This window comes from Phaethon lepturus, unplaced genomic scaffold, assembly GCF_000687285.1.
Source record: "Phaethon lepturus isolate BGI_N335 unplaced genomic scaffold, ASM68728v1 scaffold42565, whole genome shotgun sequence".
Taxonomy (NCBI): domain Eukaryota; kingdom Metazoa; phylum Chordata; class Aves; order Phaethontiformes; family Phaethontidae; genus Phaethon; species Phaethon lepturus.
Genome location: NW_010541988.1, coordinates 17,525 through 31,070, shown reverse-complemented (window position 1 = coordinate 31,070; position 13,546 = coordinate 17,525). Strand labels below are relative to the sequence as shown.

Sequence of the window (13,546 nt, the reverse complement as noted above, 5' to 3'; positions counted from 1 at the left end):
ATTCCTGCTTTGGGAACAAGTTTCCAAGCAGGGCTTAATAACACCTCCTAAATACCTAAAGCTATAATTAACCACCTCTCTACTTACATCTGCCTAGTGATGTGTAGCCACTCATGGGTAGATCCTGCCTCAGCCACTGCCCCTCTGGTCATTTGAAATAGAAATTTGCTTTGGAAATACTGACTACGCAGCAACACGCTTTCCTTGGCACTAGCGAGTGTCCACATGACAAAGCGAGAGAGATGTAAGAATATGGTTAGCATCCAGACCCATCCCAACAGAATTCGCTTTGCTCCCCCATGGGCAAATGCCAGAGAAATTAGAGAAAATTATATTGCCCATGGAAATGCTTATCATCTGCAACGCCGTGCAGAGTGTCATTGCGATGAAGCATTCCCAGCACATAAATTTATAACAGAATCCCACTCATAGGGCAAGTCCACCTGCTTTACACTGGAGAAGAAAACACCCAAAACATTCACAGGAACTTGGCTGCTGTCATCAAATTCAGTGGATTTAAAGATGCGAAGAGGCAGCTTCACTTAAAAGTGTCCTGGCCTTTATTTAATTTTGTCAGCCCAAGCTGGGTTTGAAACAAGAGAACAACATTGGGAACCCATTCCTGGGGGGAAAGAAAAACCCTCCAAAATATGTTGTCTCTTATTTCTTATAGTGATTGCACGTGAGAGGCTGATGTGGCTCCCCAGCAGGCTGGCCAGCCTTTCTAGGGCATGTTGCTATTCCCTCAGCCCACGCTCAGATCCATCTGTCCAGGCTTTAAAACCCCAGCTGTGTGGCACTGCACAGGAGAGGGAGGAAGTGGGTGACGTTGGGACTCTCCAACTGAGAAGTGGGCAGCCAACCCCCCGTTTTAACCTTGCGGAAGGGAAGAGGTGTAGTAAGAGATACTGAAGAAAAGGAAAAGAAGGTTGGAGGAGGCTTTGCAGTTTGCCTTTGTAACGTGCAGGCTGCTTTGGGGCTTTGTCTGGATCTCTTGGCTCTCCTTGAAGGACCAAATAGCCGAGCAATACGACAACTCATGGTGAGCCACCTGGCTCCAGGCAAAGCCCACGGCCTTTGAGAAGATCATTCTCCCATGAATTTGAGAGCTGCTCAGGTCTGATGTTCATTCAGTCTCTGCCAGAGCTTCAATTGGAGGGAGAAGTATATCCACGGGATTTCCTCCATGTTATCAATTAATCTGCCCAACATGGTGAGCATTGCCAAGAATGATAAGCATTTGGGGGCATTTTATTCTATAAATTCATTTAAGGCTACTATAATTTACTGAAAGACTCACTAGAACAGTGGAGTCTTGAAATGAAAGAAATGTTTATCCCTTAAATAGCTCAAATAATGATTAAAAAAGGCAATATTTTTAAAAAGTTTTTTAAATCTAACCACATGAAGCTTGCTTTGTTTGAAATTTAATTTCTGCTACAAAGCATAAACCAAAGTAATAAAATTTTCTCTAAGCCTCTCCTTCCCCAAGCCCCATGAGTGAAAGTGCCTGGCTTGCCTTTTTTCATGGAACTTATGCAAAATTCATAATTTCCATGGCTTTGACATAAACAATTAAGAGTATCAGTCATTTCTTGCTTGCCTGTTGATTTTGCTCACAGATCATCTTCAAAACAGTCTCTGTAAGACCATGGCACACCTGATGAGTGAGAAACAAATCTTAAAAATTACATTATTACTTCAGACTTTTACACCAATCATTATCAGCATACTGATTTAGAAAAAAAAAAAAAAAGAAAGAAAAAAAAATCACCTATGTCTTAAGATGTCTGGTCCAGTCAAGGAAGAAAAATCCTTACCCAGAGCCTTCCCTGTATATACACTTGCATGTAGGTGCAGAGATCTGTGATATTTATTAGCTCCTCTGAGTCTATGGTATGAATTAATTCCTTTGAATAAGTGATTTCTTTTTCATTAGAACTTGGACCAAAACGTCCAGTGGTGGAAAACAGAGTCAAAGAAATATCTTACAAATATTGTGTGTAGTCTTCAGAAAAGTCTCCTGCAAAGCTTCTAGAGCACAAAATTAGTAGCTGTGATGTCCACTGATAAAAAATACTGCTCCAACTAAAAATAAAAAGCATAATTTTGTTGAGCTAAAAAAGTAGCAAATGGTACTACTGTTTTAAAAGGACTGATGAAAATAAATTCTCTTTCAGAATTTGTTTTCATACTGCATTGATCTGTTGTCCTTAAACACAAGTATTTATGTATCTTCCTTTCTTCAATTACGTTCTAAATTGATAATCACCAATCTATTTAAGAATAATATATTTTGTGCCTCTTAACACCTTCTTGTCTAAAACTCGTGTGAGAATACCTTTTTTGTCTAGACAATTTAGAATCTGAATTTTTTCAGTAATTTGTGGGTTTTGACCCTTTTCTGCCTTTCAAAAGTTTCCTTTTTTAGATCTGAATGCTCTGGCTTTTATTCTACTCATACGTTGAACCATTTCCTACTGTTTTGGTAAAGTTCTGTTTCGTTTGGGGCTGTCTGGATATGAGAAGCTATCATTGATTTAATTGTATCATGATGTTTTACAATTTCAGAAAGTTCGTTTTCACTCTAGCACTCGAAATACAGACATTTTTTCTGGGAAGAACGCTTATAACAAGCCCACAAGATATCAGGTAATCACAGCATGAAAGCAAGAGCCAGGAAAGAGATCTGTCAGCGAACAGCTCTTACCTGCACGGGTCCTGTTTGCTTCTTCCAGTCAATGCCACCCTGGGACGTGCCAGGCTGTGGCTTAGCACGGTCACAGGACGGGACTGGAGCACTTCACGTTCACGTTGCTCTGGGACAAACGCAGCCTGTCACCCATGGAAATACACATGGTGCTGGCGTTTGGCATGCTGGTTAATTCCACTCAAGGGTATTTAATTTAATTTAATACAAGAAATAACATTCAAGCTTTAATCTTCCAATCTTGCATTGACAGCATTTCATTTTGTCTTGACGCAGCGTCATCTCTCCAGCCTTCGCGTTAACATTTGCATGTGCTTTCTCCGGCGGTGACTTGTCCTACCGAGCTAAACCTGCAATGTGGTACGGTTCAAAAATACCTGTGGCTGCGGCGGTGGCATGGGGTACCCCAGCCACCGCAGGAATGAACACAACTGTCCGTTCAGCTGGAGTGTTCGTCCCAGCAGATCTATTATTTCTTGTGCAAAGATGTGTAGTAGGGTAACACAACAAGCAAAATGTGCCCCACAGGATTTTTTCCTTATTTTTTAACATAAAGTGAAAAGGCATCTGATGGCAAGTGATATGTCTGAAGGAACCAACATTAAAGAGAGTTGAAGAAAGTAATAATTAAGTTGGATAAAATGTGCAATGGCAGTTCTAGAATTGGTTTGCCTTGTGTTGGTTCAGCATCCAGCACAACGGGCTGACCAGCAGACCAGTACTAAATTTCTACTGGTTTTAAGAGTTGTCCAGATTTTTGTGCCAGGATAGAAGGTGTGTCTAAAGAATCTAAGTTAGAAATGGGATACATTCACTCTGGCATCTGGAGTTAATTGGCTTGATACCATCAAAGGCAAAGGGAAGAGATGATTGTGTCCCACTCAAAATGGAATTTCAGCATTTCTGACATTTTCCTGTCCATTCAAACCCCAGGTAACAGACGTATTTGTCCTGCTGCTGTACTCGTTCTCTTCCTGTAGCTGTTATTTCTAAATTAGACCACCTAATGTTTGTGGTAAATTAGACCCTTATTTCCAAGGTTGAAAAAGCCAAAGGCAGCTGTGAAAAATAGATAGAAAAAGATAACTAGCTGTTATTTTGCTTTAATAATGCTCCTACTAGGCTTGTCTTCAAAAGATCTTAGAAAGTTTCAGTTGCTGCAGGAAGAAATTGCCCAAATAATATAAGGAGAGTGTAGTAGTCTTGATTATCTAAATATAAAGAACAAACAGTTTGATAATCCAGCCAGCAAGCTTTCTTCTACAACTGGGAAAAACCTTTGAAGCAGTAGCTTCTTGCTGAACTGTTTTCTTTATTTTATTTATCAAGTGACATATCGGCAGTCTGTGTACTTGGAATATACGTACATACATACATACAGTGCTCTTGAGGTATAACAAAAATATACAGAATCTAAACATGCAATAATTTGAAAAGCAGGAAGAACAAGTCAACACACAGCTGCCGTGATCTGGGAATAAACTACTCTAGGCAATGATACCTTTATCAATTCCTCTTGAGCTGAGACTTCAAGATGGAGCATGGCTAAAATGCTGGGCTAAGCTCACAGGTTTTTCCCACATTCGGCACTAGAGTGTGTCATGCTACCAACAATATCTTCATCTACAAAACTCAGGAAACGATTTGTCAGGAAAAAAACCAGAAGGAATAGTTTTTACTCTTAAAGTCTCAGAAGTATATTTCTTCAATGTTTGGAGAAACAAAATAGCAAAGAGGTGAGAAATGAGCAAATTCCTTTGCATGCTTCACTCAAGCTCTTCTACTTCCTAACGGATAGCATGTGCATTTGAGGTCGCCAGGTTTGGGATCTGATGCCCCAGTGAGCAGCTCCATCTGATCACTGCCGACTTGCGCTTGATTTTGACCAGGCACATGAAGGTGCGAAGCATTTCCTCCCATTCGTGCTGCCCTGGGACCGCCGGCACTCACGCCAAACGACATCTGCCGTCTCCACAAACACAGCATCAGGAAGAAACCTGTGGATTACACAGCAGTACCAAGGCCTGTAACAACGTGGTCTTCAATGGCACATATAAGTGAAGTCCAGAATAAAACACTGTAAACAGTGATGTGGGAACACGTCACGTCCTCTGCGTTAAAGACAAGGAGCTGCGGTCCAGCGGGACTTATCAGACCCAAAAAGCCTATGGTTAAACCAGAAATTGAGCCCCAAATCTCACGAGTTCAATTTCAGTGCCTTGGCCTTAAATCTGTCCTTTTCTTCTCAGTTCCCTCTGTGCTAGATGGTATAGAAGGTGTTCAGCTAGCTGATGGCAAATGCAGACCTTGAAGGTTGTGCCATTAAATACATAAAAAAAGATTGGATTCAGTGCAGAGTTATAATTTACAAATGCCTATTCTCTTAAGACCATCTTAAGAACAACATTCAGTAGTTGAGCGTTGCATAGTATAAAAGATATCTAAGACCTGAAGAATTTCAATTAAGATTTAGAGAATGGAGGAACAGTACTTTAGAGAAATCAGACATATTTGTTTTGTTTCAGGTTCAGCATCCATTACCAAGAAGCTGTCTGTAAGTTTTGTTCAGCATTTCCCTGCAGTAACCAGGATTATTTTGCCAAGAGGCTATTTCAGTCATTGCAGCTAGAAGGAGCAGTACTGGGGAGAAGGGAGGAAGCAAGGCTTAGAAGCCACAGTGCAATATTCAGGCAAAAATGAATTACTTTCCTAAAGCTATTGGCAGAAATATCTACTAAGCGCCTAAGTAGACTCTTGTTAAAAAGTGGTCATATTTTTAATATTTAGTTTCTGTAGACAAATCTGACTACAACATATGTTTGATAGACTAGGCAGCCTTAAGACTGTGACCTCTGTCACACATAGTGCTTCATATAGCACAGCATTTGAGTAGTGTCCATCAAAAATACAAGCTGTATGGGCACTGGATTAGATAGATGTTACGTTATCAGATTTTTCCAGGTAATAAGAGCATTCACTGTGTCCCGATTCCTTGCTTTAGTCTAAATTTCCTCTGTCGTCTGTTCTGGAAGTCATTTCTTATTGGATCCAGGATTTCCCTACTTTCCCCAAACTTTACTTCATTTATGTTTTCTCAGGTGACAACCCTACCTCCCTCTGAATTCTACTACCTTGGCCATCTCCAACACACCGTACGTGCGCTGTGCCTCATCTCTGTTGCCTTAAGGCCTCACCCAGTTAGCCAGATGCCTCCGATACAAGGACAGTCTTAGACATCCTATATTCCGTGACTGCATGACCTATATACAAATGACTGGATCCTTCTTTGATGTTCATTTGCCTTTCGCACCTCTATTATCTGTATTTGGCTACTAAGAAAAAAGAGCAGGTGTACTGACTTCTTAATTCATATTTCATGCTCTTTGCAGCATTTTTCAGTCACGTTCAAGGCAGAGGCATGTGATTGCTCTGTGAACAAGTGAGCCCATGCTGGGAGACGCTTTTCCCTTAACAGTGGCCATCTGGTCAATGAAAGACACTTGTGTATCTGTTCTTGGATGCTCACTGAACCCTCCTCTTTGCAGAGGATGCATCTAAATCATTGTCTCTGATAGAGCAATCCTTTTTATGTTTCTCACAGTTGATTTTTTTTTCCCTGTTGATGAATGTCTTTTCTGTAGTGAAGAACTGGCAATGACACAAGCCTTCAGCTGTAACCCAGCGTGCAGCCCAAGACTGCCAAAGTTACTTTCCTTCTAGATAAATGTAATTTATGCATTTTTGGAACAATATCACATTGCAAGCTCATATCTATAGCCATCATCTCCTACTTCCATATGCACTGTTCCTTACTAACAATCATCCTATTTTATAAGTCTACATGGCTCTATTTTTTCCCCTGTGCATGTCCCTAAAATCTGCCATTTCCCTAAGAAACTTCTCTCAAGCCAAGGTCTCCACATCTGTTCAAACTCTCTTTCTCTATCCTTCACTAAATGTATTTTCTCTCCTAAAACCCCAATTGCAAGACAAACAGAGTTTTTCTGTTAACCTCAGGTCAGATGTTTAAGTTCATCATCCTGAGTGAGTTTGCTAACATCGTTAATTATCCACTTATTTCTTCCTGTAAAGTATTTTTTATAGATACATTAAACAGCAACATATTAAAAGAAGGCTCTGGATCCCATTTCTTGGCTTGCTACTGGGTCATCTGTATTTTCTTTCTGTCTGTGGGACATACATACTTTACATTCATGTGCATCCCACAAAATACCCCAGAGTGCCTCTTACGTGGGCTCATTACGGAATGGCTATCAATCAACTATTATAGTACAAAGTTCATAATATAAAGTATAAAATAAGTAGGAAGTCAATAAAAAATTCTCTTTGCGTCCTCTGAAGCCAGGTTTTATCCGTAGTGAAATCAGGTGTTTGAATTGCTCATAGTAAGTCTAGAATTAAGGCAATGTGGATAAGTTCATGTTAAGATAAGTGTTTCTGTTCTCTCTTCAGAAAATAATGAAACGTCTGATCAAGCGGTATGTACTGAAGGCTCAGGTTGACCGAGAAAATGATGAGGTCAACGAAGGCAAGTGGATTTTTACAATTGACACAGATTAGAGCATGTAATGTTATTGCTATTTATATGGCCAACAATAGGGTTGAGCTTAGATAACATCCTCCGCAGAAAGAGAGCATGCTCATGCTCGTACTAAGGTGAGCAGTAGTGACTGTGAGCCACTTTTATGCTCTTGAAATTCTGGGTCCTTAATTTTCCTTAGCAGAACACATATATAATAGGGTCTGTTTTTACATAACACTGTTCTGCCCTATAGGTATACCTGTCCTTGCTTTACACCACCTACAGTGTTGCCAACACCAAACCTTGTCTTGGGATCTAAGGAAATCGCTTTCTCACTGTACGACCCATGCCTGTCCCAAGGACTTTTTTTTGAACTGGAGAAGGATTTGTATGGCCATGGTGTCATGTAGGAATTGTATCCAGATGGAAAAGAACCTCCTTCCAAGACCTTTTAACTGCTACCCTCCTGCAAATGCCCTATGTAGGTGGACATCTATATGTGGAGAGGGAATAGACTTAAAAAAGATTAACTTTCCATACATACTTGCTATTGCTGTGATTACCATTACTGTAAGTACAGGTTATTTCTTGTAAGTCAAATATTAAGTGCATAAATGCAGGGACATCATATGGAGCTCCACACACATTCATGAACAAGGACACTGAAATTAATGTTTTCTCAGGTCTTAAAACCATAGAGATTAGTTATTTGGTTCAATATTGCTAACCAGAACATTTTACTCCTTGTAGGAGAACTTAAAGAGATTAAGCAAGATATTTCTAGTCTCCGCTATGAACTTTTAGAGGAAAAGTCACAAGCTACAGGTGAGCTGGCAAGACTAATACAGCAGCTGAGCGACAAATTTGGGAAGAACTTAAATAAGGACATTTGATGGTGGACACAGAGAAAGGCAACTGGTTTTCTAAACATTATTCAGTCTCAACCAGCATCGTAGGAGGGCAAAAGATGGGTACCGCACACTCAACTTTTGCTAACTAGCAAGTATTGGGAGGAACACTTTGCATTACTCCTGTGCTTGGTGAGCTACCAGTTAAATCTTCTATGATACAAAAGTGACTTACTGGTAAAAATATATGTCCTCTGACATCAGAAATAGATGCACCATGGGGAAGGCACCTCTAGTTAAAGGCAAAAAAACCCAGATCTTCACCCATCTGACTCTAGTGAAGATGATGCAACTGTGCTCGTTTATATCAACTGAGACTGTACTGATCAGAGTTGGGTGAATTCCGAAGAAAAAATGTGTCAGGCATATTCCTTGGAAAATTTTTGGACTTCCTATCCTTGGGTGTGTATTCTCCTTTTATGTTTACACAGGCATCCATGAAGGTAACTTTGAAAAGCACTGTGGTTATTGAAAAGCAAATGAGAAATCATCTGCTGAAATCACCAAGGTAAAGTAAGGCAGGTAGAGGTCATCTACTTCTGAGACTGGATGGCAACGCCGGAAAAAGTGAATCAACCTTGTTGGGTGAAGCGTCCTTTCACCCCTCTGCTAGAAACTGATAAAGGGATTCCCAGCCAAAAACTCCTCTCTGCTGTTTCCAGCTACATTAGCTAGTCCGCTAATGGATATCGTCTCTTTGTACACACCCAGCCTCTCGTTTATCCTTAGATGATCCCAGCTTCAACAACAGCGTACTGAAATATTCATAATGGTGTGAAACTCACTTCCCAGGAATACCCACAAATAACATACATTGTGCTAATGTGTTCAGTTCAAGGAACGACATTAATCCAGTGACAGCGATGCAACTGAGCTCGGCTTTCGGATTCCAGAGGTCAAACAGCAAGCCATAGGGTGAGATAAATCATGAAGAACATATCCCAGTAGTTTCAAACCTTTGTATCAATATGAAAAGGCTTCAACTCCACTGAAAATTTTCTGACAAAAAAAGGAAAAAAAATTGCAGATATGGTTTTATGTGTTTGGCTCTTACAGAGGATGAAGAAGGGATTAAAACTGTTTTATAGGCTGCGGTAATACAAGTACTTGGATTGCACTTCTAATGACTAGAAAGTGATGTGTCTGCGCAACACAAGTGCAAACTTGGATTGCTTGTGTTTTTATGTTTAGCTACATGATTTCAACTACTTAAAGCACACCTTACTACTTGGGAACCAACTAACTGTACTGTTTGTTTACAAGAGACACCTAGAAGATGAACATTACATTTAGGTATCATCTAAGAAAAACAAGCAGAGCCAGAAGGTGACCTGTGATCAGTTCTTAAGTGCCAGATGAGAACACAGATAGCCTAATAGAATAATAGTTATATTTGTAAAAAAAAAAAAAAAAAAAAAAAAAAAGTGAACTGTACGTAGATCTGTTTAGAGAAAAAGCAAAATACTGTATTTTTACCTTTAATAAGATTATCTTGTATACTGTAATATTTTTACCTAAAAATGGGGAAAAAAATAAAATTACCTCATAATATTTTGTTGTACATTGAGTGAAATATTTGCCTGATCTTTTACTCTCCAATACTTTTTTTGCTTTTCTGCAATGTGTGAACAATGACATCATTACATAAAGCAATTTTGCCATTGGAATTCGGAAGCCCGACAGAGTCAAAAAAGAAAACTTAAACTACAATACATTTAAAAGGAGTAAAACTTAGAAATTAAAGGTTCTGTAACCAATTGTAGTCTGCAAAAATGCCTCCTTATTTGTGGTGCTTAATTTGAAATTATTGTATTCTTATTAGTGCGTTTGTAAAATTGCGTTCCAAGAACAGAAATTCAGCTCAGCTGGCTTCAGGCAAGACTGGTGCTGGTACTGAGTGTACAGTCCAAAGCCAAATGAGTAACACTGAAGTTTACAGGCTTTAGCTGGTAAAACAACCGAAACAGTCTTTGCCCCTGGATTACCCCATCTGGGTAAGCGGTACTTTACAGCCCTCCCACACACGGTAGCGTTTCTCACAGCCGTTATTTATAAATGTGGGAAACCTGTTGCTTTGGCATGATAGTTCTTGCAATGTAGGGTCATGATGAAACACTTAAACGTCAACGTTCAGCAAAGAGCATCAAATGCCAGTGTAAAAAGGCAGACAATGCAAGTAATAATATCTGCAAGAATGCAACTCATTGGTTTGGGCTGTCTTCCACTACTCAAATCAGCAAATATTGCTGATTTCAAATATCCAGTTTTCCCCATAAAAAGAAGGAATATCTTTCACGGTAATATTGCTTCCCCTGCCCCTTCCAGCCACTATGTAAAATTTTTTTCAGTTTTGGAAAAATCCAGCCCTGTTGCCACAGCTCTGTCTTAAAAATAAATTTCATTACAACTCTACGTCTGGCTGCTGATGAAAGCACTGCTTTACCCTTCCCATTCAGTGTTCTAGCATCCCTTAGGAATTTAAGCAGAATTATTCTAGGTAGAACATACAATAACTACCATAGTTTTCATTTCTCATGATATTGCATTTCAAATCACACAAGAAAGTTAAGTGGAAAGACTTATGAGGCATTTACTTACATTTTGTACATTTAAATGCAACTCAACAAAAGACCTGTCTTAAAGTCCAGCAACGCCAACAGGAATGTTCTCCTACTGCTGAATACTGTAGTCAACGCATGTTCTGGTCAGGACAAATAACAACCAACTGTGGCTCGCTTTGCTGAATTATGTAGGCCCAGGTGGACGTATAGCCGTGCCCCCTCAGCTACTGCCTGCTGCCCCTATAGCACATGTAGAAGTGAAGCCGTGCAGTCCTGCCACAGCTGGTTAGCATGCTGCTCTGCATTCAGGAATTCGCTATGAAAGAGCATAATATTTTCTAAGACTCCGAAAGTAGACTAAAAGATGTATGAAAAACACTGTTAAAAAAAACTGCTTTAAAAAAACCATTGCTTAAAAAAAAATATCTCCCCTTTTGCATTTACATTCCAGGAACTATCAAGGCACTGAGACTTTTTATATAAATATTCATGACAAGCAGAATCCCACTTCATCAGAGCGCTTTTCTCATCTGGGCCCAGGAACACACCCCAGGAAGCTGCACACTATGTATTAATGTGCTGTCAGCAGAAACGATGTTAAATTCATGGTTTATTCTCCAAGCTCTCTTTATAAGAAATTAAAATTAAGAAACCTTACTAAAAGATGCCTGAGAGAACTTAAGAGATTTTGAAGAGGAAAAATCAAAGTAGGTGGGTGCCAGATTGGATTAGACCTGAGACATGAGGGTCCCCTGTCCCATCTCCCATCACCGATGGGACCTCATGGCAGACCTGTATCACATCAACCCCCCTGCTGAGGCAGATTCAATGCAGTCTGTAACAGCCCTTACTTTTGGCTTTGAAATATAGGATTTAATGTTCCTTGGACAAATTCATACTGCGAAGGAATGGAACTTTGCCCAAGCTCTTCTTACATACAGAATTACGATTTTATAATATATGATTTTATGGGGAATATGTAGAGAAAGAGGAAATGAACCTGGAGTAGCCACACAAGGGTGAATATTTTCCAAGAAATCGTCCTAATACTGCAAATCCCACAGGCCAGTCAAACGTGAACTTAAATAGACACCCTGAAGAAGATCAGAACAAAGCCATTAAATAGCCAATACCGATTTGTTAACTGCCCAAGTCTTCAGACAATTGTTTCACGCCTTGCAAAGACCAAACCAGTCAGTTGCTGCTAACAGAAAGGGAGCGAGCAGCAGAAACCATTAACATGCCTTAAAATAGCTGAACTGCAAGGTTTTGAGCCGGGAACCCCTGCTGACCAGAGCTGCAAATCCTGAAAGAAAGGAGCTGCCCGAGGGCATGGGGCATCATGCATTTCAGAGCACGGGCTGGGCTCTGCAGCCCGCAGGGTGGAGGTGATGTTTCACACCCAGCTTTGCTCTCACAGCTGGACTCATTCCGCCTGTAACTTTACCCAGAACGACTAACGACTAACTAGACTAACGCCTACTGTCCCCAGTTCCCACAAAACATCGTTTAAAAGTAAATAAGAAGCAAGAATGGTGTAATGAATAATGACTTAGAAGACTGCCTGCATCCTGAGCAGGGCTCACAGCACATTAAATCGTCAGAGCTAGGCTTTATTTTTAATTAATCTACATGAGAAAAGCACTTCCAACAGGCCAAAAGAAAACACCCTAATTAAAAGACGTAAGAGATTAAGGATCGCTCAGCAAGGACAAGCCGGGACACAGTCCATCACCACAAACGCAGGAGACCTGAGGAGCGTGGACAGGGTTTCAAACACACCTGCAGCTGACAGCGGACCTCTGCCTGCATCGTGGGCAGCACCGCGATGACGTACACCACAGGGTACATCTGCCGCCTCTCACGCCCCAAGCAGGAACCTGGCAAACGGGTCTTTAGTTCCCAGTGAGGTCTGCATTTGCCTCCCTCACTAACCAACAGGCAGGGAAATGCTGGTGAAACCCTGGCACAGGTTGCCTGGCGAGGTGGTGGATGCCCCATCCCTGGAAACATTCAAGGCCGGGTTGGACGGGGCTTTGAGCATCCTGATCTAGTTGAAGCTGTCCCTGCTCATGGCAGGGGAGTTGGACTAGATGGCCTTTAAAGGTCCATTCCAGCCCAAAGTTTCTATGATTCTATGACTTCATAGCCAAGGCTACCAGGACTGTCCTGCAAGATGGCTTTCACATGGGGAGGACAGATGTTTTCCCTATCCAGACATTATAAATACTTTCCTTGTGACCCATCCTGACCCCTAAAAGCAGCTCTGCCCTTGCTTTGGCCAGAAAACTCTCACCACTAGGGACTTAAGATGCTACAAGTCAGTAGGTCCCATCACTCCCCTCTTCACCCACTTGGCTCATGGTTGTCATTTTACCTTGCCAGTGGCTGGGCTGTAAACCCTGCAGGCGGGAGACCTGATGCTGGACACCAGCCTACAGCCTGAAGGAACTTCTTACTTGCATTTTTAGTAAAAAAGGATAGAGAGGGCACAAGGAGAAATAGCCTTAGCTTCCAGTGAGGGAAGGGAGGTGCAGAGGAATTCAGGGATTTGCCTTAACGAGCTGGAAGTCAGGGGCCAAAAATGGGGCTGTGGCTCTGAATCTTGTTTGGGGCTGTATATACCCTTTAGCTTCACCCTCTCTTGGTCCCTGTTCTGCATCTCTGTAGGGCACGTACTCCAGCGTGAGCAATAAGATCTGCCAATGCCCAATGCAAGCAGCACGAGACCAGCAACAGGAAAAAAAGATCATCGCCTCAGTTACTGTATATAATTTTGGGAAGTGATTCCCTCAGTCTCTGTGAGGTTTTAATGGCTCCATAT

The 13,546-nt window shown here is 41.0% G+C and overlaps 1 protein-coding gene across 1 annotated transcript in view; it reads left to right on the top strand.

Annotated features, from left to right (window-relative positions):
* The window catches only part of TRPC7 (transient receptor potential cation channel, subfamily C, member 7), a gene marked incomplete at its 5' end in the record, with an annotated part of 32,319 nt that extends 24,173 nt beyond the window's left edge, over nucleotides 1-8,146 (top strand). The window contains 3 exons of the mRNA XM_010287902.1: nucleotides 2,572-2,652; nucleotides 7,184-7,259; nucleotides 8,004-8,146. Of these exons, the coding sequence (XP_010286204.1) occupies nucleotides 2,572-2,652; nucleotides 7,184-7,259; nucleotides 8,004-8,146 (300 nt within the window). The remainder of the gene's footprint in view (nucleotides 1-2,571; nucleotides 2,653-7,183; nucleotides 7,260-8,003) is intronic.
* Between the last annotated feature and the right edge of the window lie 5,400 nt (nucleotides 8,147-13,546).